This window comes from Trichoderma asperellum, chromosome 1, assembly GCF_020647865.1.
Source record: "Trichoderma asperellum chromosome 1, complete sequence".
In the NCBI taxonomy this organism is placed as follows: Eukaryota; Fungi; Ascomycota; class Sordariomycetes; order Hypocreales; family Hypocreaceae; genus Trichoderma; species Trichoderma asperellum.
The window spans coordinates 845,344-865,273 of record NC_089415.1 but is presented as its reverse complement, the minus strand read 5'-3'; the positions used below and the strand labels follow the sequence as shown (position 1 = coordinate 865,273).

The window sequence follows — 19,930 nt, the reverse complement described above, 5'->3', positions numbered from 1 at the left end:
CGGCAGCGAAAGCGAAAGCAACGACGAAAACGAAGACCAAACATAGCAACAGCAACAAAACTAAGAAGTCAGGGATCCCATATTAAATGCCGTCTAACGTATAAAGCAGAATACCTATCGTTCCTTCTTCTTATATCATACAATATGAGCATGCATAGTACTTTGCTATCCCAAAGAAAAGAACAGAGCCATGGTTTGTTTCCTGAGAAACGCTTAAATTTAAAAGTGCTTTCCACCTCTCCAAGGCATTCCTCGCGGCCCCTCAGGGTATCTATTATCGAACTCAATAGCTCTTGCGAGCATGTAGGAAGAACAAGGGAAATAGTGCCTATCAACCCAGGGACATTCAGATTCCCAAGTAATAGATTCTTCCGGATCCGCCACCCATTGAGAGCTTGGCCCAGCCAATACCTCATCGCCCCATCCCATCCTCCGAGCTTCGTACATGATATCTAAATCACCTATACTACTAGCATCATGAAGCTTTTGGGTAGACACTGCTGGACTTGGCTGGTATCCAAATGCTGCAATTTCCCGATTTTCCAAACTAATGACAAATTCTACCGCCGTTTCAAGCGTCATTTGCGCTGCTGTCTTTCCGCCAGAGCTATGGATGAAACCTTTGATCTTGTGAGCGATTGGATCAAATGAGACGGGAGCACTGAGCCCTTCTTCCACTCCAGTACGAATAAGGAGAACTGGAATTTGGCTCAATTCAGTATCTTTATTGAATGCTTCAAGCCTTATAGAAATGATGACTGCTTGGAATAAAGGCTGTAATATAAAACCTTTCTGGCTCTGTATAATCCCAGGCTTATCTAGACCCTCACAATCCCACCAGTTAGCCGGAAGGTTTGAATCTAATGGCTCTTCCAGATTATCTGGGTCTAGTCTTTTGACTGCGTCTTGAGCAGCTTGTGCTCTCTTGCAAATAGTGTCATGCACTTTGGTAGCAAAATCGACCAATGGACCAGGCTGTAGATCGCTGGGCAAGAGCTGTGGAAGGAACGTTTTCGCCAAAAATCGCCTGTATTCAACCTCGTTTCGATATGGTCGATACCATTTTGTGTACAAGAAATTGTGAAGCAATTTCAAGAGTAAGGACGTGTAGAATGAGCGCCTTGCTGAAAAGATGTATATAGGTGTGGCCTTGTTGAAACAGTCGTTGGCTTGCTTATGAGTCATTTCGGCGGCTAGTAGGCCAAGATCTGCAATATTCGGTTGGTAAAGCCAGCGAAAATCAGTTGAGCGGCGGACCATCTGCACTCTATGATCGTATTCAATGAGCGTTCGAAGAGCATGAAGGATCCTCTCTCGAGAAAGAATAGGTGAAGGAGACGCCATATTTGAGAAATTCTATTCGTAAAGAACTTTGGGTAATAAATTCCCAAGCTGGTGAAGACTGAAATAAATGAGTGAACAGTATAAGAGAAAATGTACTTACAAAGGCGATAGAAAGGAGGTAGCCTGGCTATTGATATACAAATGTAAATAGGCTCAAGTGGCGCAAGCAAAAGCATAAAATTTCCAGAATATCCGGTGGCTTTTAATCCCCCCAATATTGGCTGAAAGTTTGGAAGATTGCGGATAACCCCAGCGTATATGCTTTATGACTCAAAAGATTACTTATTATATGTAACTACCGATGTTCCATCTACCGCTATAGGCTCCTAGGGACATGTACTTTTGAACTTCAAAATTTTCCATCATTAGATGAGTTTCATCTGCGGCGATGATGATATAACCAAAGCCTGGACCGGGCGTGCAATATACCACGTTGCAGGAGACTATGCCATCTCATTATATAAGTAGACGCTGTAGCTGGATTCATTTTGTTTGAGCAACGCAGATTTGCGAGAAAGATATTTTTTAAGACGACAAATTTGAGGTAGGCTTCATTTGCAATGCGTTTGACGAATTAGCTGTTACTGTTATGCCTGCATTTGACCTCCCAGCCATTCGAGCACGATGCACCGGAGGCACCAACAATAACCCTTGTCATCCCTAACCTCACATGCCGTCAAACGTCTCTGTCCTCTCCCCTCCCATATCTATGTGAATTGAAAGCCACCGCCGTGAGAAAACGAAGAAGAAAAGAGGACACGCGAGTGCCGGTGGAGTATATGCATGTTTGTATCAGAAAGATCCAGTGTCTCCGTACCTATGTTGCGGAATGTGATTATAACCAAGGTGGCCTCATTCTGCAAGGAAATGATGCTGTGCATGATACCTGTTAATCGAGGCACTGTAAACACGGGTGGAAAGTTACATGTAGTTAATACAGAAAGCGCCGCAATTTGCCAGGACTAATAATTTAAATGTAGCGACCCATTTCGCCTTTCACTGTAGTCGCAGATTATATTGCTGCCTTATGTAGGTACGGTTCACTCAAACTCGGAACGTTCGCTGGCGCTGTCCCCATTCCCCCAATTCCCCTTATTCCCCCAGTCATCTTCGTTATTCTCATCATCCTCATCATCCTGACTATCCTGATTTTCCTCATCCTCCTCATGGTCTCCATTCTCTTCATAGTTTCCACTCTCCTCATTATACCTATTATCCTTATCATCTCTGTTATCCTCAATGTCACCATGACCTTCAAAGTCTCCTTTGTGTTCATCATCCTCATCACCTCCACTTTTCTCACTACCCCCCTTCTCTCGGCTAGCCATCTTGAATAAAGTCGAAAGATCCACCTTGTGTTCAACCATTAGATTCTTAAAACACAGGAGCACGGCTGAGCACGCTACAATAAGCTTCTCCAAGCATTCGGATTGCTGGTTCTGATACGCCGCGATTAGTGCATTGATATTCTCATTGTTAAAGTGCATAATGTCGGCGTCATTCTCCAGCAAAAATTCAACAGCTTCCACGTCGCCGCGAAACGCAGAGATTATTAGAGCAGTATCTCCATCTTCGTCGGCGAGATTAATATCGGCGCCAGCATCTAGAAGAGTCCGCAATGAGGTCGTTGGAAGGAAAGCCGCGGCGTTAATCAGCGGCGTTGACTTGTCAGGACCACCGAAGATGTTCAGATCTGCACCGGCTTTGACGAGCACGTCTAGAATTTCCGCTTCCCCGCGTCTCGCAGCAGCAATGATGGGAGGAGAGTCAATACCCGAACCGCTGTTTGGATTGGCTCCATGTTCTAGTAGTAGCTGCACAATCTCCAGCCTGCCCGACTCACACGCAGCTTGCATAGCACTGCCTTGAGGGAAATTCTGATTCTCTGTTAATGCGTTCACATTTGCTCCATGCTGTAGAAGCTCTTCAACAATCTCTTTGTGTCCCTGGCCAGCAGCGATTTGAAGGGCCCAGCCATCTGGACTGTTGGGATCTGCATTGGCTTGTAGAAGAAGTCTGATGATATTTATAGTGCCGTCAAACGCGGAAGCAGTCAGAGCATTGCCGTACTTTTCACCAGGTGCGTTTGGGTTTGCTCCGTATCCCAGCAAGAGTTTGACAGTTGTTTCCTTTTCGCCATCGGTTGCTTGGTAGAGGGCGTTGTCAAGAATCTCCTGGCTGATAGACTCGCCCGAAAATGCCCAAGCACGCTCAACCATCTCATCTTGCTTCTGGTTGCTAGTTGCTGCTGCAAAGAACAACTTTCCGACATTGATATCCATCCCTTTGCACTTCTCTAGCAAAAGTCTGAAAATATCCCAGTTTGGATAGTCGTCAACGATGTCGAAAATCGTTTGATATACTCCCTCAAGTTGATCGCTTTCGGGTGCATTGTCCAACAGAGATTTGAAGATCACATCTCGTCCAGCGGCAGCTGCTGAAGCCAAAGCCTCCAGGTAATCCATGAAAGGGATCTTTCCTTGAAATCGGTCCATCAAGAAGTTGAACATTTCATCGTCCGCCAACACTGCAGCAAGTCCCAGCGGACTTGGCATTTCGTCGTCTCCATCGCCATTCTCATCACCATCTTTCCGTTCGCCATCATCTTCATATTTGGCAAATGAGACTTTCTCCTTATCGTATTCTACAAGTAATTTGACGGCCGAAACATTACCAGACGTAATAGCAGCATTTATGACCGGGCCAATATCCCGATCCGCGGCATTTGGGTTGGCGCCGCGATCAAGTAACTTTTGCATAACACTGACTTGTCCTCCAGCCGCCGCCATGGAAAGAGGAGTGGCATGGCCAAGATCAGCACAATCATCGACAGGCGCACCGCTAGTTAGTAGTTCTTCGACAGTGTTTAATCGGCCGTAGTAGGCGGCCAAATGTAACTAGTAATCGTGGTTAGCGACATTTTCAAGCTGAAGGGTTCAGTGTGGCGTGGTACTTACAGGGGTATTGAACATTTCGTCTCTCTTTGTAATTTCGTCTTTATAGCCGTTGCGGATTAGAGTCCCGACAAGTCGGCTGAAGCCAATGGAGGCTGCTACATGCAAGGTGTTGAAATGTTCATACTGGAAGCCTCTCAACACATCGGTAAGGCAACAATATCCCGCCAACCAGCGTCTTCTAACGAGTGAACTAGGTTTCCAAAACTCCTCGTCAAAGCTGAGCTCTTCTGCGATATCAAGCGTTGCTTTGCTAGCGTGGTGGAGCCAATGCTTCACTGCGTAAGCTGAGGCTTTGTCTTGTGTTATTTTTTCGAGTACTTCTTTCTGCTCTGGGCTAATAGTATTCTGTTCCTCTTCTGGACTTTGTTCCTCTTCTGGACTCTCATCTGCCTCAACGGCTGGAGGGTCAGGCGTTTGCTCTTGCTCGGGATAATTGAAGAGGGCTTTGAGATGAGATAAGCAGCGGTGAGCCAATACACCCTGCTGCCATTTTATTCCTTCTTCAGACAATCCAAGCAAGGTCTTTGCATTATCAAGAAGATGAGTTTTGACAACGAGATTGATAAAGCTAATTTTTGGGTTGGTTTCGTCATCGAGATGTATGGACAATAGCGGCTTGCACTGCTCAATTAGCTTATGTAGCTGTACTCTTTCTTCAACTGTAGAAGAAAACCCAGCAAGCACTCCGAGCTCCATCTCTGTTGGGTCTTCATAAGTCAAGACCATGGTGCGAAGAAGCTCTCTAATTTCTCCAGCCTTCTCCTTGTTCAGCTGAAAGATCTGCTGCCAAGCTTGATTGAGAAGAGACTTAAGATCCTGAGGCGTGCTCTCAAGAATGTCACGAACGGTGAGGTCGCTGTTCGTTGATAGCTCTTCTAGTTGTATACACAAAATGTCGATCCACTGGGTATTCTGAGCACGTCTTCCGATAAGACTACTCGCAAAATATGACAATGCTTTGTTGTAATTCTTCTTCTCTCCAAGCGCTGATACCATCTTCTTGGCGTGTTTCTCTAGCTCATTCTGCACTTTGCTCTTATGTTTAGAGTCTTCAAGGTCAATGATTTGAACGCAGTCGGCGTTGTCTGAAGCATTTGGGATGCCATGTAAATTTCGGCTTGTAATAAACCATCGAATCTTGGCGTGTCGCTGCGGTTGATCAGTACTCAATTCGACATTGATGCAATCTTTTAGCTTCTTGGTGGACTCAGACTCGGCTGGTAGAACGTGCAAGTTATTGAGAACAAGGTAAACCCTGTTACCGATTAACTCATCTGACAGCATGCCTTGAAGCGACTGCCACAAATTTTCAACCGAAACTTTTGCTCCAATCTGCTTCTTTTTGTCGTCCTTCTTCTGTTGTTTAGCAAACTTTTCAGTGTGCGGCGCCAGCGTTTCTTTCTGGATCAGCAGTTGTCTAACCAGCGATTTGAGGACATCTTCTGCGGTGGAATGATTGGATTCAACGTCGCAGAAAAAGTATGCGAGCATATACTCTCCATCAAAATTTCTTTTCGCATCTTGTTCCTTTCGGATGCCCTCGAGAGCAGCCAAGGTAGCGCTTGTCTTTCCACGGCCCTCCCTGCCCTGTACAAAGAGACAGTCAACTGGTTTTTCGCCTTGAAGCCAACTTTTGTATTCATCCTCTGAGGACAACCAAGACGAGGGCGCGAATGATTTCAACAAGGCCTCTTCTTTTCTCTCAACTTGGCCGCCTTCCAAAGCGTTCAATGCGGCACTCAGCTTTGAGAGATCGATACCTCTGACGGCGTTGAGACGACTCTTGACAGCCGATTGGGCGCCGTCCACTATTTCTCTCAAATGCTCATTGATTTGCGTCCATGCTCCGCCTTCCTTGCAGCTATCAATCTTGACAAGCCCTCGGTGGTCGCTGTGTAAACCCGTGTTTTTGCAGTTCTCAAGAGTTGCTGATTCCTGTCTGACAAATGTAATGTAGTTGCCATCAGGGAGGTTAAAAATCTGTGGATCTACGCCCTTAAGCTCCGCTATGAGACTTCTCAACTTGGAAATGTCACTCTGGTCTTGTTCCCAGAAACAGTGACAAGAAATAGTTTGGTTGTTTCTGCTTGCTAAACGCGTAAAGTCGATTCTCAGTTGGCGCAGCTCTCCGTTTTCTGGCTGAAGCAAGTCTAGCAACGTAGAATGAACAGCGCCTTTGTTCTCTTTTTCAGCCGAGCGCGCATAGGTACTGATTGACGAAAATATAGATGCACCTCTGAATGGAGTGCCGAAAAAGATGCATCCTGTGGTGGTGTTAAATATCTCTCTGGATGTGCCAACATCTGACGAAGCAAGGACTATCGCTTTTGCGATGATCAGGCCTCCCATACTATGTCCAATAAAAACAATGGGCCGAGATCTGCATGTCTGTAGAGTTTATGTGAGTCAAGATGTCGCGACAAATTTATATATGTGGCAAATACATACCTCTCTCTTTGCCTTCAATTCTACTAGTAGCGTGTCGGCAAGATTTTCAATGTATTGCCTGACTTTGAAACCTCCAAGATACGCCGATTCGTATTTAAAGAGCAGCAGGCGAGCTCGAGGGTATTTGCTTTGCAGCCCAGTCTCGTCCTTCATCCAATTGAAGGTCGAATCGTTGGAGCTCCATGATTGTACCGGATCTGCACCCAGTCCAGGAACAAATACAATGTCGACGTCTAACGAGGCATTAAGCTTGTTGTTCTCGGATGAAGGAGTTGCATTCTCTTTTTCTAGAGGATAAATCTGTACCACCCTCTGGTCGGCTACTTCGTATCCCTTTGGCGCCGCCTTCGGCGTTCTGGTGCCATTTGGATTGGCTAGTGAGGATTTTAGATTTATTTTCTGGCTGTTCTCTGCGAGCATTGTCTGATATGTGGTGGTCGACATGTTTGCAGCTTAATGGTAGAGTGTTGTAAAGAAAGTATTCTCAAAGACCTTGGAAGCTGAGAAAGATTGATCTTTCTCTAATCATCTAAACATAGTAAGGTCATATGAGATGATGAAATTTTGGATACGAGCTCATTGGTGAAATTACAAGATTAAAGAGATATTTAATGCTTGTGCGTAGATAGGTCCAGTACCATGCAGAGCCTCATCTTACTAAAAGCGTCTCATCATGCTTTTTAGGGTAGCTCGGCATGTAGAGCCCCGGATGGGACCTATTGAAATCCTTCAAACGGCCAAATGCACTCCTTCGGACAAGACACACATGATTAGCGTAGTTTTTGATGACAGATAGACCAATAAGAGGGAACTTTTCAAGACAGGAGGGATGGCTTTAGCATGGGTTATATGTAGCCTTGCTGGTATATAGGCATATGTTCTGCCACAATATGCCCTATTCGTGATGGCATAGAGGCAGCTAGCCCTACCTGTTACGGCGGAAATATGAGATGTCATATACTAATATATCTGAGCGGGGGCTAGTTACTTTTTGGCGGTGATAATTCTCGAGTATACGAAGTGCTCGCGGTGTACTCACCATTTTTAGTACCACCACTTGAATCACCTCACGTATTCGATAGACTTTACCACTTCTGTGAATACTATAGCCTAGATTATATCCTCCGATCAAATCATTATGGCAGCAGTTATCACCTTTTCGAAGATCGCCATGGCAAGTGTTGCCTCATGATTTCCCAGAGTGGGCGATCGACTTGCCATCGCCGAGACTTTTCAGCCGCATAAACCATCGCGCTAAGTATCCCAAACAATGTTATTCGCTGCTTCTTGCATCTTGCCGCTCCATCAATACCACCTAGAAGTCATGTTTAATAATCAGCAGCAAGCATGACTGATAGAAACATCTGATACGTGTAAAATTTGCTCCCTGATCTTACCGCAATGTCACTTTTTCCGGTCCAACCCCAAGAATAACTGGTAATTTACCCCTGAGAAATATTCAGCCGCATGGAGCCAAGCTGAAACCGTTTATCGCGATTACAATTGACTCATACCATGTAGAATGCCTAGACCATTCTAGGTACTCCTTACAGACCGAAGCAAATAGACCATTAGTAGTACAATTTACCTGATTGATGCTAGCGTTTCGCGGGTACTGGTAACTCGTGGGGGCCAAAGTCTCAGTTCGGCATGGTATGGCCATCATAGGTGAAGTTGCTTAACTGGACGTTTTGTTCCGTTAAACAATCAACTCAACTCTATGCATCTCCGCTGTAGCAAGTGGATATTTTTGTCAATGTAAAGAAATAGCAACTGGCATAGAGGGCCGAGTTCGGGATATAATACTAGGAAATTAAGTGATCTGTCTGTATGAGATATCCTTCTCCGAATAGATGACGATATAGACGTATCAGTAGGCACTTCAAGTAACACGCTAACTTCGTATGCGCCGTTGACGCCTTGGTATTGGTATTTGGTTCACTATGCACGTAGGCAGGTGTTTAGCCCAATCATTCTGCGAGTTGGCTCCACAGAGCTAGTCTCTTTACTTGCGGTTTAGTAGCTCGCTTGTGTGCCTTCGATCCTCTCCATTGATCGCGACTTATTAACTATCCCCAAGATCAACCGCCGCTGGCAATTGGTGCCACGTAGACTGATGCGATATCTAGTTAGTCTCGGCCCGCCATACATCTTTACGTGCCGCGCTGGTTTGCATCTACAGGTATAGTGAGTGTTAAGAGCTGATGGGAATGTGGCCAATCCAAGTCTCTGATACAAGCACCGCGCAAATGGCTTGTGTAACATTGCCACGAATTAAACGTTGCAGTCTATGCTTTGTTAATAGTCAACCGAGAATGAGAAACTCTGGCCGCAGAAATGGCCCGAAACGAGACAGTGGCGGTGGGGTTGCATATGATCCCTGTGAAAGAGTCAGCCTAATCTAGCCTTGGGCTTATTGCGATTTTTGAGGCTCCTAAAACCTCCGCATATTATTCTTGAATCTTACGGCCTCCAAGAGCCACCTGAAATAGCTGTGGGATATCCTGGGGACGGGTATCGCTATCGAGCCGAGGCTTGACGTTTCTCTAATATCGCTCTACGCTACATTGCCTGTCGCACATTGCAGCTGTCATGAAAACTTCTACTGATAATGCGATGGGCGTACCAGGTAGGCGCCCTATTTTACATTTCCCCTCTATCTCGATAGGCAGCCAACTCCATAACACTGCCCCAGAATCTACAAGGAATGTGTTGACTGAAATTAGGAAAACGTATAGATACTGACTGTACGATAACCATCGACAGCCCGGATGACGATACAAACCCAAAGTCCAAAACAAATCTTGGTACGTATTCCTTTTTTTCTTTTCCAATCTAGTAACTTGTATCAGAGGAAGAGGCGAAAGCTTCGCCAGTGGTTTCCTATGGTTTGTTAATTGATGTGTCTACTATTAGTCCCTCCATTCACCCCTGAAGAAAATATTTTCAACGAGGAGCTGGTCCTACCTGGGACTTACCAGCATGGAAGGAGAATCATTAGCATCAATAAAGATGACATCTCCTCAGTGCAGGAGTATATGGAGCGCGATCTGGACGTCTCTCGTTTAAACGAGATCCACAAACATCTCTGGCTGGCAGGACTGCCACAAATCTCTCGCGCACTACACAACCAAGTCAGACTCGGGCGAAAGATTGTCATTACTGAAAGCGCAGATCTCCATCTTGTGTGGCGCGACAACGTCTTGAACCTCAAGCCACTGCCAGACTATCTACTCAGCCATTCGTTCTGGGACACCATTTTCTGCCACAATCGGGAACTTTTCGAGAGCGCAAAGGGATTTCTATATTCATACACCTGGTTGATATGCAGCAAAAGCGATTTGCGGATTGCGCATGAGAATGGATTGATATCGGAATCTGTGCAATGGAAGCACTGGGCGCCGTTCTCTGCAGCTGTTGTTTCTTGCCTTCAAAAGAATCCAAGTGATCTCAACCCGAGATATATCTATGGAGAGCTTCGTCTAACACGACTTAATTTGATCTACAGGCTTTGCAAAAACACGGCCAACTTTTATAGGCTGATACGGGGTTACGAGTACGGCTATCATCAGTACTCTACCTACTTTGAGCGAAACTTCAAATGGGTTTTGACAGCCATCGTCTACATAACGGTGGTATTGGCCGCCATGCAGGTTGGGCTAGCCACGACAGAATTGAACGGAAACGCAATGTTCAGCCGCGCATCGTATGGCTTCACCATGTTTTCCATCTTGGCGCCGCTGATCACGTTGATCATGGGGGCTCTCATGATGCTTATACTGGCTGTGTTCAATGTGCGTTATGCGCTGACGCAGAGGATATTTTCGCAAAAGATGTATGCAGAGGCTTTTCGGAAGGATTCTGTTCGAAAACATTATCATTAAAGAGAGGAGGACTGGACATATGCCATTTGTCTACAAATCTGCTTCAATTGTGCGTTTGGGATGTTGCGGGAGTATTGAAACTCAAGTTTTCGAAACGTATACGTATCTAGTTTGCAACATGTATTAATCTTAATGTGTTGACCCTTTTGTCTATATCGCCATCCGAAACCATGTCCCCCTCTAGTACCAAATTTATATGTGCGTGAAATGCTGGTTTCAACGCTTTAGTTATCATCGCTTCTTCAATGAAAGCTCTTCAACCTCACGAAGCACTTTGTCGTCCGACTTCCACATGAGAGGTAGCCAAGGCGGATACTTGAACCAGAGAAGCATACGCTGTGGTTGGATTATGACGTGGAGATGCAGATGGTGAATCGAGATGATGTCTGGATAGAAAATGCTGCCAATCAGTGGTCGTCGGCCTCGGTGATATCCAGAGTGTATCCACGATGAGGTCATGTCGGGACATCGTTCCTGAAGCAGGTGGCGCTTCACTCTGTCCATGGATTGTACTGTTTTGTATGGCATTAATATCTAAGAATTGGAGATTGACGATGAATCTTACAGAGTTCTAGATGTGAAGAGTCAAGATTCTCAATATCTCTCACGGTGTGCTCCTTGGGCAGGATGAGCCAGTGAATCTGCCCTGCCAGGCGCCTATTATCAATGACAATGATTTGATCATCCTGCAAGCCTTTATCAGTACAAACCCTTGTAACCAAAACGGCATCACAAAGCACACCTCGTAGACTATGCTGGCGAAATTCTTGCGATCGCAAAAGATGCAGTCGTGCTGTCTGCGCTCCGTCCATTCAAGATTGCCGAGGTAGCGGAAAAGCCGCCGAACCGTCTCCATTTTTGGGCGCCAATCGCAGATGCAAGAGGTGATGAGGCTGGCCGAACATGGCAATGATTGAGATTTCTATACAAAGACCGCGCTGTATGCGGCCTCTTCATATACCTAGTTGGTCGTACAAAGTAGGCTTGTTGAACTAGCTGAATCCGCTGAGAGCACAGATCGTGGCTCGTGATGGTGCCCTTTGTGTGCTGGCGCTTTGAAAACGCCCTGTAGCCTAGGACGGACTGGAACGGCTTGTGGCTGTGCGCCTCAACAAACGAAATGAGAGAGAGATCCAGCTCGCGGCGGTGTGAAGCGGCTTAGTGACTGTGAGACATGCTGAGTCTTCTCGTGTTCGATGAACGAGCTTGGACTGCCCTTTAGTTTTGCTGCATAGCCATCGTTGGGGCTCTGTTTCGTAACAGATGCCTGACAAAGGATCACTCTGTTCGATGCTGAAAATCATACAGTAGGGAGACTCACAAAGGCCACTATCCGTTCTACTTATGCGGAGACTGTGTAACAGCTTAGCGCAGTAAAAGTCTCCATATCTTTGGGCCCAACAGGAGCAAATCACAGCTTGACCCCGCAGCAGAAACGCGAGGCAGATTGGCACACTGACTGGACTTTGCTTGCACTTTCGAGACACCGCCTGTGCAGCGACTATGTGGTGTTGGGTTCAGGATTTGTTTTATATAAAAGTATAGGCTCCGAGGAGTATCAAATAGGCCCGAATCAGGTTAGACAAAGCCTCAATATATTTCCATGTTATTAGATACTATGTACATGACCAGCGTTTCGTTTCAATTCCGTAAACGCCTCCCCGAAACATAGCGATATCCAATCAACGTAACCTGCAAATCCGGATTTCTCAAATCAGCATCCTCCCAAGCCAGAAACCTCTCAAACCCAGCCTTCTCAAGAACCCTCTGGCTCGCAAGATTATCCACCAGCGTAAACGAAGTCACCAGCTCCGGCGACGACTCTTCACCCTCGTCAGGCAAAAGCGTCCGTCTATCGATTTCAATCTCTGCCTCTGCGCGGGGCAGCTTGCACCACATGTCCAGCCATGCCTTGACAAACTCGGTGGCGACGCCCTGGCCCCAGAACTCCTTTCGGATCATGTATCCGATGGCGGGCCAGCCAAAGAGGGACGCGGGCTGGTGGCATCCGCCAATGCCAATCAGCTCCCCCGTCTCTTTGAGGCAGATGGCGCAGTTGTAGGTTTTCTCGTCGTTTGGGGGGAGAAACGGGCTGAGCTTGCGCTGCGTCTCTTCCAGATCCTTGTCAGGCCGGCCTTGAGGGTTATTTGCCATCACCTCCGGTTGAGTGCGCAAGATGTGCAGGCTGGGGGCATCTTCTGCAACGAGCGCCCGGACAAGCAAGCGATCTGTCGTTACTGGAGATCGGCTGGAGTTGAGTGGCAGTGGGCGCTCAGGCAGGGTCGTCTTGATGGTGACCCATTTCGGCTTAGAGGCTGCCATTTGCTTGATATCTCCTCGAACAGCGTTGTCGTGATGCTCTCTTCATGCGGGTCTTGTCCGATGCTCAGTTATGAGTTGTGAATATCTCTCACATTGGTTGCTGGGATCGCCCCCCATGAGCTTCCCAAAGGGGCTAAAACAGCCCGTTCCTTCGTAGACTTTAGCCCCTCGGACACTTGTTGAGCAGCACGGTAGGAGATCCATAGCGCCCTGTACAGTGTCCATCACGATAAGTTTGCTGCCTGCATCCCACTGAAAGTCCGAAGGTTGAGTCTGCGAGGATGGGCTGACTTTTGGCGGGGCTTGTGGTCAGAATAACGTGGAGGTTGGCGATTCCACAGCCGGCCCTATGCTTTTAGCCTTTATATGTTTTGTATCTGGCTATTCTGCTGGTCCTTGTTTCTGCGTTGAATTCGTCAAGTATTTGACAGAATCCTCGTATTGTAGGGCACTGTGCTTCTAAAGCAGCGACGTTGTCAAAGCGTTTAATATAGTTTCGAATGCACCATAACAATCTCTACAGCCATTAAATAGATGGCTATTGCAAAGCGTCAGAATTTAACTTGTCATGCATTCTACGGGCTTTTGCGGAATTATGGGTGGGATCAGCATAGAGCCTTTTGCCTTGATGATGTGGCAACCACAGGTGGAGCGGTTGAGCAACTCTTGTAAATCTCCACCCTTTATAATACCGCTCGCTAGACATCTTCATTTCAGGTCCATTATGCATTCGCTAATATTTGGCTATTTTTGGCTGATGCCAGCGTATATTATTCCTCCGAGTGCATATGTAGATCCTTCCCGCGGACGCACGAGCGGAGCTGGGCTCAAGGAGATTGTCAGGGTTCTGTCCCGCCACGCCTGTCCAGTTCGGTATTAAAGTCGAGGTGACTAATAAGTGACTGTACGGCGAGCACGCTGTGAGATAGAATGAAAGATGCCAAGGTTGCCAGATTTCATAGCCGAGGATTGCTGCTCGAACGATAGTCCCACTTCGCCTTTAGCCATAACTCGGAACACTGGAGAAGAGCCTCTAGGACTAAGCCAGAAGGAAAAGCAGGACCACAACTGTTAGGTCTACTTGCTGTAAGCATAAATAAACCTTCCAATCATTTTCACTGCATGTGTTTCGCATATATGGAGTATCAATTAGTGCGAATCGGCCTGTCAGACTGAGTAGTGCACACTAGGAGTTAGTGGCGTGGCAACTAATACTAGCAGCAGCAAAGTCGCAGAGAGATGCCGACAACTACGGCTATTTGCCGTGGCGGTTCGGAGTACTAGGCATGACTGAGAAATATCATATCTGGCCCCTTGGAGATGTGGTTGAGTGATTGTTGTGAATATGACGGCCGCAGCTCCATACATGTAGTAGCGGGTGACGACGGGAAATGCCCGCATTTGGGGTAGCAGTTGGTCATCATAATTCATGCAAATAAAAAGAATGGAACCCGCGGCCGATCAAATGTGTCTATGCTATCAGTAATATGAATATTGTGCTTGTAATTGCCGGCACTGGGTACGTGTATCTATGCTCGAGTAGCCTACCAAGGCTGTGAGCAACAAGGCTACGAAGATGACTCGGCATTGACATGTACTTTTTCAGGTTGTCTACATGTACTGCAGCATGAATATGCCAGCTCAGCACACCTCAGCATCCGGGTGCATGTGTCTGTATGTAAGTGCATGCAGGCTATGTACATGTAGTCATCGTTATAAGCCATGATGACAACATAAGCGGCTGGCCGTGAACCTATCTCCCACCGGCGACGCTTCTGCAAGGGTAGAAGGTAAAGGAAATACGGAGAAAAGGCAAGAGAAGAAAAAGAAAAGGCCTCTTTCTGTGCAACCACATACCCCTCGCGTGTGCTCTATCCAGGGTGAGATTCCTATATCGCTGCATCAATCCCGGCTCCCTGGACTCGACCCAACAAGCTGTGGCCAGCATTCTCGGATAGAAGCCAATGGCAGCGGGACCTGATCAATATTGCGCGTTCTCGCTAATAAAAAAAAAAAAAAAAAAAAGCGTGGCATGGATCGTCTGCAGCAGAAAACAAGCCTCAACAAACATACGCATAAGCCAAGCATTGTGTTGGCATATTGACAGGATCGCGTAGGATTCGGCCAGGGTGCTGCAGTGAGAACAGGGCGGAGTACAGGCCGCGGACAGGTACCTCCGTCCCAGGTGCCCCCGCCGAGGAACCCCCAGTGCTGCAGCGGTTCTTGGCTGTGCAAGGGTACCGCAGCTGAAGGTACCCATGTGGCGGAGAGTACATGTTCCTGCGAGGCCAGGGAGATGGCACAATGCATGATAGAGGAGGTAGGTACCCAGAACAGTGGATGGATATCTGCGCTCCTTGGGTGGCCTTGATTACAGCCTCCCTACATACACGAATGGCTCTGCACTGCACTGTAGGGATTGCGGAGAGCCACTGAAACAGGGCTGCTGGGGCCTGGACCTTCGGCATCTTGAGCCCTGCCGCCCGCCCAACTGCCACTGAACACTCCACCCAACAGCGAAGCGCAGAATCCGGGGCAGTGGTCTGTGGTGGCATTGCAGCGCTGCATGCGGTACGCGGCTGCGGCGACGCTCCAGGTACTGGATACGGGGCGGCGAGCAAACGCCGAGGGTGCGAATAAGCTGCTGGCGGAAATATGCATGTACTGCCGGCCGTGCCAGGGGCCCTGATTGGCCTGCTGGCGGCTGCGACGCGATGGATGGTGCCCGATAGGGAGAAGCCGCCTGCTGCTGGCGCTGCTCGGGTGCCGCCCATTCCCGCACCGCGCGGTGCCCGCTACTTCTGCCCCAGGTACCTCTCTTCGGTGCTTCGTGCTAGGTGCCTAGCGGTGCCTGTAGCGCATCGCTGCCGCCCGTTAGCCCGGCAGGTACCCATCCCTATGGAGCTCGCGCGGACTGTACCGCGCCACTAACGCCCAGCCCGCTGCACGGCCCTGTAAGCGCGCATTAGTCAGCCGATCGAGCTCTGGATGAAGCCGATGCAGCTCCTTCATCAATCCCACGACGCTGGTTCACCGACACGCGCAGTTTTTCTTTTGTCAGACAAACGACTGCTTTTTTTCTTTTCTTTTTTTTTTCTCTTCTGTCTATTGTTTTGTATATGCCACGCAGGCTGAGACACTCGATTTTGCGCCACAGACTCGGAAACGCTTAAAACAAACAAACACCAAGCGAGAGAAGCAAGATGGCTCTGCATATGAAGTCGGGCGGCATTGGCGCTGCCGCGTTTCAGGGACAACAGCAGCAGGATCGGGCTCTATCACGAGACAAAGGTGAATGGACTTGATTGCTTTTTTCTTCCCTTTGCCTTACATATTGGTGACTGGTTGAATGAAATAACCCCTCGCCGTCGTCACTCTTTGCTGTTGTCTTCTCTCTGTCGACGAGTCCTGATACTTTCTTTCACCACCAAACTAACTCATCGCCATACAACCTCAAGCTCCGCCAAAACGTGCATCCACCGCAAAGCCGCTCCAGTTCGTCACCGTCACCTCCACCAAGCAAAAGAACCGCAAGGATGTCTCCAAGGTCGTCCGCACCCAGGCCATGCGCGACTATTTCTGGAAGCAGCGCAACCCCGACAGCTCTGAAGCCGCCGCCAGCGATCTGCCCATGGACCCGTCGCAGTACAAGGGCCGCTTCCGCCTCAACTCGCCGCCCAACGCCGCAAAGGCAAAGGCCAAGGCCGCGGCCAAGAAGGATAAGACGCGCGCAAAAAAGGCCAACCAGGTCGCCAGAGTGCAAAAGGGGCGCATCGGCGCGGCGAGAGACCGAGGGCCGCTGCTCGACATTCGCTTCTACCTCACCGACGGCCTCTTGGAGAAGATCCCCCCGAGCATGCTGGGCGCGACGCTGGATCCCTTTGACTCGTTCAACCTGGATATGAAGCCCGAGGCCTTGAAGCTCATCTGGTACTGTAAGTCGAGTCCAAAAAACAGAATATACGCAGCCCGTTGCATCTTTTGGCTTGGGCTCCCCTCTCTCTCATTACGTCATCTTGTCTTTGGTTGGCGTTATCACACATCCTTGAATCACATGTATATATGCCTTGTCTTGCCTTGTCTTGTCTTATCTTGCCTTGCGTTGCATTATGCTGCCATGCCTTATCTTGCCCTGTCTCATATTTGCTGACATGAGCCGTCGTCTCCATCTCAGATAAGCAAAGTTACGTCAAAGAATTCCTCGAGCTCAACGTCGGCGGTGGCTATACCCTGTTTGATGCCAGGGAAAACTGCGCTCTCTTTCACGCCATCTTGTATCTGGTGGCCCTCGACTACGTTCTCCGTCGCGGCTTCGAAGATGACTTGGGGTGCCTGTACCACTCATCAGAGGCTTTCCGCCTCATCAACAACCAGATTCGGAGTGGCAAGATTGAAGACTCGACAATTGCCGCTGTGGCAATGATTTCCACCAAGGAAGTATGTCTCTCTCTCTCTCTCTCTCTCTCTCTCTTTCTTTTTCTGTCCCTGTGCCTGACTACACATTACATATGCTAACTTTCATTCAGAACCTTGCCGGCATGTTTGACATTTCATATATCCACATGCAGGGCCTCAAAGACATGGTTCAAAAGCGTGGTGGCATAGACAGCATCAGGGGCATACACCGAGGAGTAGTTCTGTGGTTAGTACACCCTGTCTACCTCCATCCTGACAAATACCATCGCCTTCGCCATAAGAGGCCTGCCTCAGCTGACACAATCTCCTAGGGCCGATTTCTTCAATTCAACAGTCTTCAACTGCGCGCCGCAGTTTCCCACAAACTTCTCCCCCGTCATCGAAGAACCACCGATTACACCCCCTGAATCTAATCCTCTAAGCTCGCCTTTAGAAACCATTCTCAACGATGAACTTCCGGTCCTCTTAATCATCCAGTCACTCCGCGATGTGTCTGAGGAGAAAGAAAATTACCGCTCCATTACCCAAAACAACAAGGAAATAAACAACCGAATTTATGATATTGAATACAAGCTTCATTGCTTGCAGAGAAATAATCACGAACACGGCACTAGCTGTGGAAAGATGATTCCATTTTGTGTCGCGCTAAACATCTATCTCTACCTAGCAATACGAGAGCTTCCTGTCAGATCCAAGTTGATGATGATGTTGATAGATCGCCTGCAAGAGACTTTCAATACGGAGCCTATGCAGTGGTGGATCTCCAATCAGCAGCAAAAGAACCGGATATTGTGGATGTTATTCATCGGATATGCCGCTGGCGTGGACACTTACAAAGATGCATGGTTTTTTATAACTATAAAAACCATGTGCAAAAACTACAAGATTCACGACATGGACCAGCTCAAACAAAACTTGAAGGATGTCCTATGGCTGGACTCTTGGTGTGATCAGTACTTTGACAAGTTGAAAGTCGCCTTGGAAGCTCCAAAAGTCGAACCATAGACTGGTAAGTTGAGGCCATCAACTTCTGAATCTCTAGTATCATGACGGGAGTTTTGCCTTTTGTGCTCTTTCTTTCTGCTCTTTCTTCTTCTCTTTTTACACTAGAGTATTTGTTTGTCTGTCTATTAGCAGTGCGTTCAGGCTGATGATTTGTGTAAGCATGGGTTGACAATTTTTTGGGCATAGCGCTTGTACTACATTTCCAAGTTTGTATTTCACATTTATCGCTGATAACACAGATTGAATGTACTATACTATCCGTTCCGTCTCTATTTTCTTGATACCCAGCCACTATTCTGATGAAGAAAGGATACCGTTGTTGTAGGCTTCGTACCACCCTGTAGTACTGCAGAGTGTAAATTGAAGGCATCAGATCAGCCCCATACGGCGAAACGTACCTGAATAACAAGGTTTTTCTTTCCTGAACACAAGCAACAGAAATAAAGAAGACGAAAGAACCAAAAAGAAACAAAAAGATTACCCGCCTCGGCAAGGCCATTACTCGAATATCTCGATCAAAGCAATCGACTTCCACAGAGATGGCCAAAGACCAAAGTCAACGTCTTTCCGCCTCTCATTCACTCTGCAGAGCCCTCCAGTCACTGCTTTGGTCGGACTTTAGCACGCCATTTCCATTTTCCGATTATCTCCTAGTTGTGTGATGGCCCATATACTGTATCCCACTCGTGGCCCACAACAACGCAATAAAATGACGTTTCAGCCATCTCCCAACGGTGGAACCTCCTTGTACAACGAGAGGCGTGATAGGTGGGAATTTCCAGTGACCCTCTTTATACAACGCCTGCAGGCGCAGTAAGCCTTACTTTCGCCATGGCTGACGATTTAAACTGCTCTCAGCTGCGGGAATTGCAATGATAGCGGCTGTCCCGCCTGGAGGCTTCCTGTGGAGAAGTGCCATTGTCCAAGCATCTCTGTAGGATTGTGGATCAGGTGTGCTGACACGACTATATCGGATCTGGCAGCCCTTCCGGGGCGGCGGGTTAGAAAGACAAGAAGAACCTGCAAGGAATGCAGATATATATGGGTTTGCTTACATGTGCAGGAAGGTCTCGGGCTGTGATTGTGTTTGGGGGACCGAGGCGGATGGAGGGCCCGAGACGTTACTTTTAGGTATGGCGTTGTATTTGACGGCTTGTGCTGCGTCTTATAGCTAGTATCAAGTTGTTGTTGTTGTTTTTATACGCATATCGGCCCATACATGAATATTGTTGTCGACTTACGGTTCTATATTGCTTACATGACGGCTAGCATACTCTGTCCTCTGCTGTCAGTTGGTGCACATTTCTTTAAGTACAAAGGGTAGACTCATGGCGTGTATATCATCAGCCCTTTAAGATTACAAAATAGAGTGTACTGTTTAATCTCGAACCCATGGCCAGTTATTTGTTTAGAATTACCGCGTTCCATCATATCATGTTAGGTAGCGACATTATGTCTTGACGCAATGCATATGATTGGAACATGCAGGGGCGTCAGTGACAAGATTTGTAAGCCCAATTAGAGCCAAGATTTCTGTAAACTCTTAGTTTTTAT

General features: G+C 47.6%; 6 protein-coding genes across 6 annotated transcripts; 2 read left to right on the top strand and 4 right to left on the bottom strand.

Annotated features, from left to right (window-relative positions):
- Nucleotides 1-219: 219 nt before the first annotated feature.
- On the bottom strand, nucleotides 220-1,344 carry TrAFT101_000238 (uncharacterized protein; the record flags this gene model as incomplete). The annotated part of the gene is made up of 1 exon (XM_024907079.2): nucleotides 220-1,344. One exon carries the CDS (start codon nucleotides 1,342-1,344, stop codon nucleotides 220-222), a length of 1,125 nt encoding a protein of 374 aa, XP_024755947.2.
- Nucleotides 1,345-2,289: 945 nt separating this feature from the next.
- On the bottom strand, nucleotides 2,290-7,193 carry TrAFT101_000237 (uncharacterized protein; the record flags this gene model as incomplete). The annotated part of the gene is made up of 3 exons (XM_066125951.1): nucleotides 2,290-4,241; nucleotides 4,302-6,689; nucleotides 6,750-7,193. 3 exons carry the CDS (start codon nucleotides 7,191-7,193, stop codon nucleotides 2,385-2,387), a joined length of 4,689 nt encoding a protein of 1,562 aa, XP_065982048.1. The 3' UTR covers nucleotides 2,290-2,384.
- Nucleotides 7,194-9,139: 1,946 nt separating this feature from the next.
- Nucleotides 9,140-10,798, top strand: TrAFT101_000236 (uncharacterized protein). Its single transcript, XM_024904109.2, has 3 exons — nucleotides 9,140-9,378; nucleotides 9,476-9,556; nucleotides 9,666-10,798. Exons 1-3 carry the CDS (start codon nucleotides 9,342-9,344, stop codon nucleotides 10,631-10,633), a joined length of 1,086 nt encoding a protein of 361 aa, XP_024755945.1. The 5' UTR covers nucleotides 9,140-9,341; the 3' UTR covers nucleotides 10,634-10,798.
- A 66-nt stretch (nucleotides 10,799-10,864) lies between these two features.
- On the bottom strand, nucleotides 10,865-11,489 carry TrAFT101_000235 (uncharacterized protein; the record flags this gene model as incomplete). The annotated part of the gene is made up of 3 exons (XM_024901287.2): nucleotides 10,865-11,145; nucleotides 11,199-11,319; nucleotides 11,376-11,489. The coding sequence occupies 3 exons, from the start codon at nucleotides 11,487-11,489 to the stop codon at nucleotides 10,865-10,867; spliced, it is 516 nt and encodes a 171-aa protein (XP_024755944.2).
- Nucleotides 11,490-12,274: 785 nt separating this feature from the next.
- Nucleotides 12,275-12,955, bottom strand: TrAFT101_000234 (uncharacterized protein; the record flags this gene model as incomplete). The annotated part of the gene is made up of 1 exon (XM_024901264.2): nucleotides 12,275-12,955. One exon carries the CDS (start codon nucleotides 12,953-12,955, stop codon nucleotides 12,275-12,277), a length of 681 nt encoding a protein of 226 aa, XP_024755943.2.
- Nucleotides 12,956-16,037: 3,082 nt separating this feature from the next.
- Nucleotides 16,038-19,852, top strand: TrAFT101_000233 (uncharacterized protein). The gene is made up of 6 exons (XM_024904107.2): nucleotides 16,038-16,246; nucleotides 16,414-16,890; nucleotides 17,130-17,392; nucleotides 17,482-17,597; nucleotides 17,683-19,144; nucleotides 19,235-19,852. The coding sequence occupies exons 1-5, from the start codon at nucleotides 16,159-16,161 to the stop codon at nucleotides 18,374-18,376; spliced, it is 1,638 nt and encodes a 545-aa protein (XP_024755942.1). The 5' UTR covers nucleotides 16,038-16,158; the 3' UTR covers nucleotides 18,377-19,144; nucleotides 19,235-19,852.
- The last annotated feature ends 78 nt before the right edge of the window (nucleotides 19,853-19,930 follow it).

What these genes read in the sequence shown, in the direction of transcription:
- TrAFT101_000236 (XM_024904109.2), top strand. Translation starts at nt 9,342, where the DNA reads ATGAAAACTTCTACTGATAATGCGATGGGCGTACCAG. An exon ending in TAATGCGATGGGCGTACCAG is followed by an intron (nt 9,379 to 9,475) that starts GTAGGCGCCCTA and finishes GACTGAAATTAG; the next exon opens with GAAAACGTATAGATACTGAC. An exon ending in AAAGTCCAAAACAAATCTTG is followed by an intron (nt 9,557 to 9,665) that starts GTACGTATTCCT and finishes GTCTACTATTAG; the next exon opens with TCCCTCCATTCACCCCTGAA.
- TrAFT101_000233 (XM_024904107.2), top strand. Translation starts at nt 16,159, where the DNA reads ATGGCTCTGCATATGAAGTCGGGCGGCATTGGCGCTGCCGCGTTTCAG. An exon ending in GGCTCTATCACGAGACAAAG is followed by an intron (nt 16,247 to 16,413) that starts GTGAATGGACTT and finishes TACAACCTCAAG; the next exon opens with CTCCGCCAAAACGTGCATCC. An exon ending in CTTGAAGCTCATCTGGTACT is followed by an intron (nt 16,891 to 17,129) that starts GTAAGTCGAGTC and finishes TCTCCATCTCAG; the next exon opens with ATAAGCAAAGTTACGTCAAA.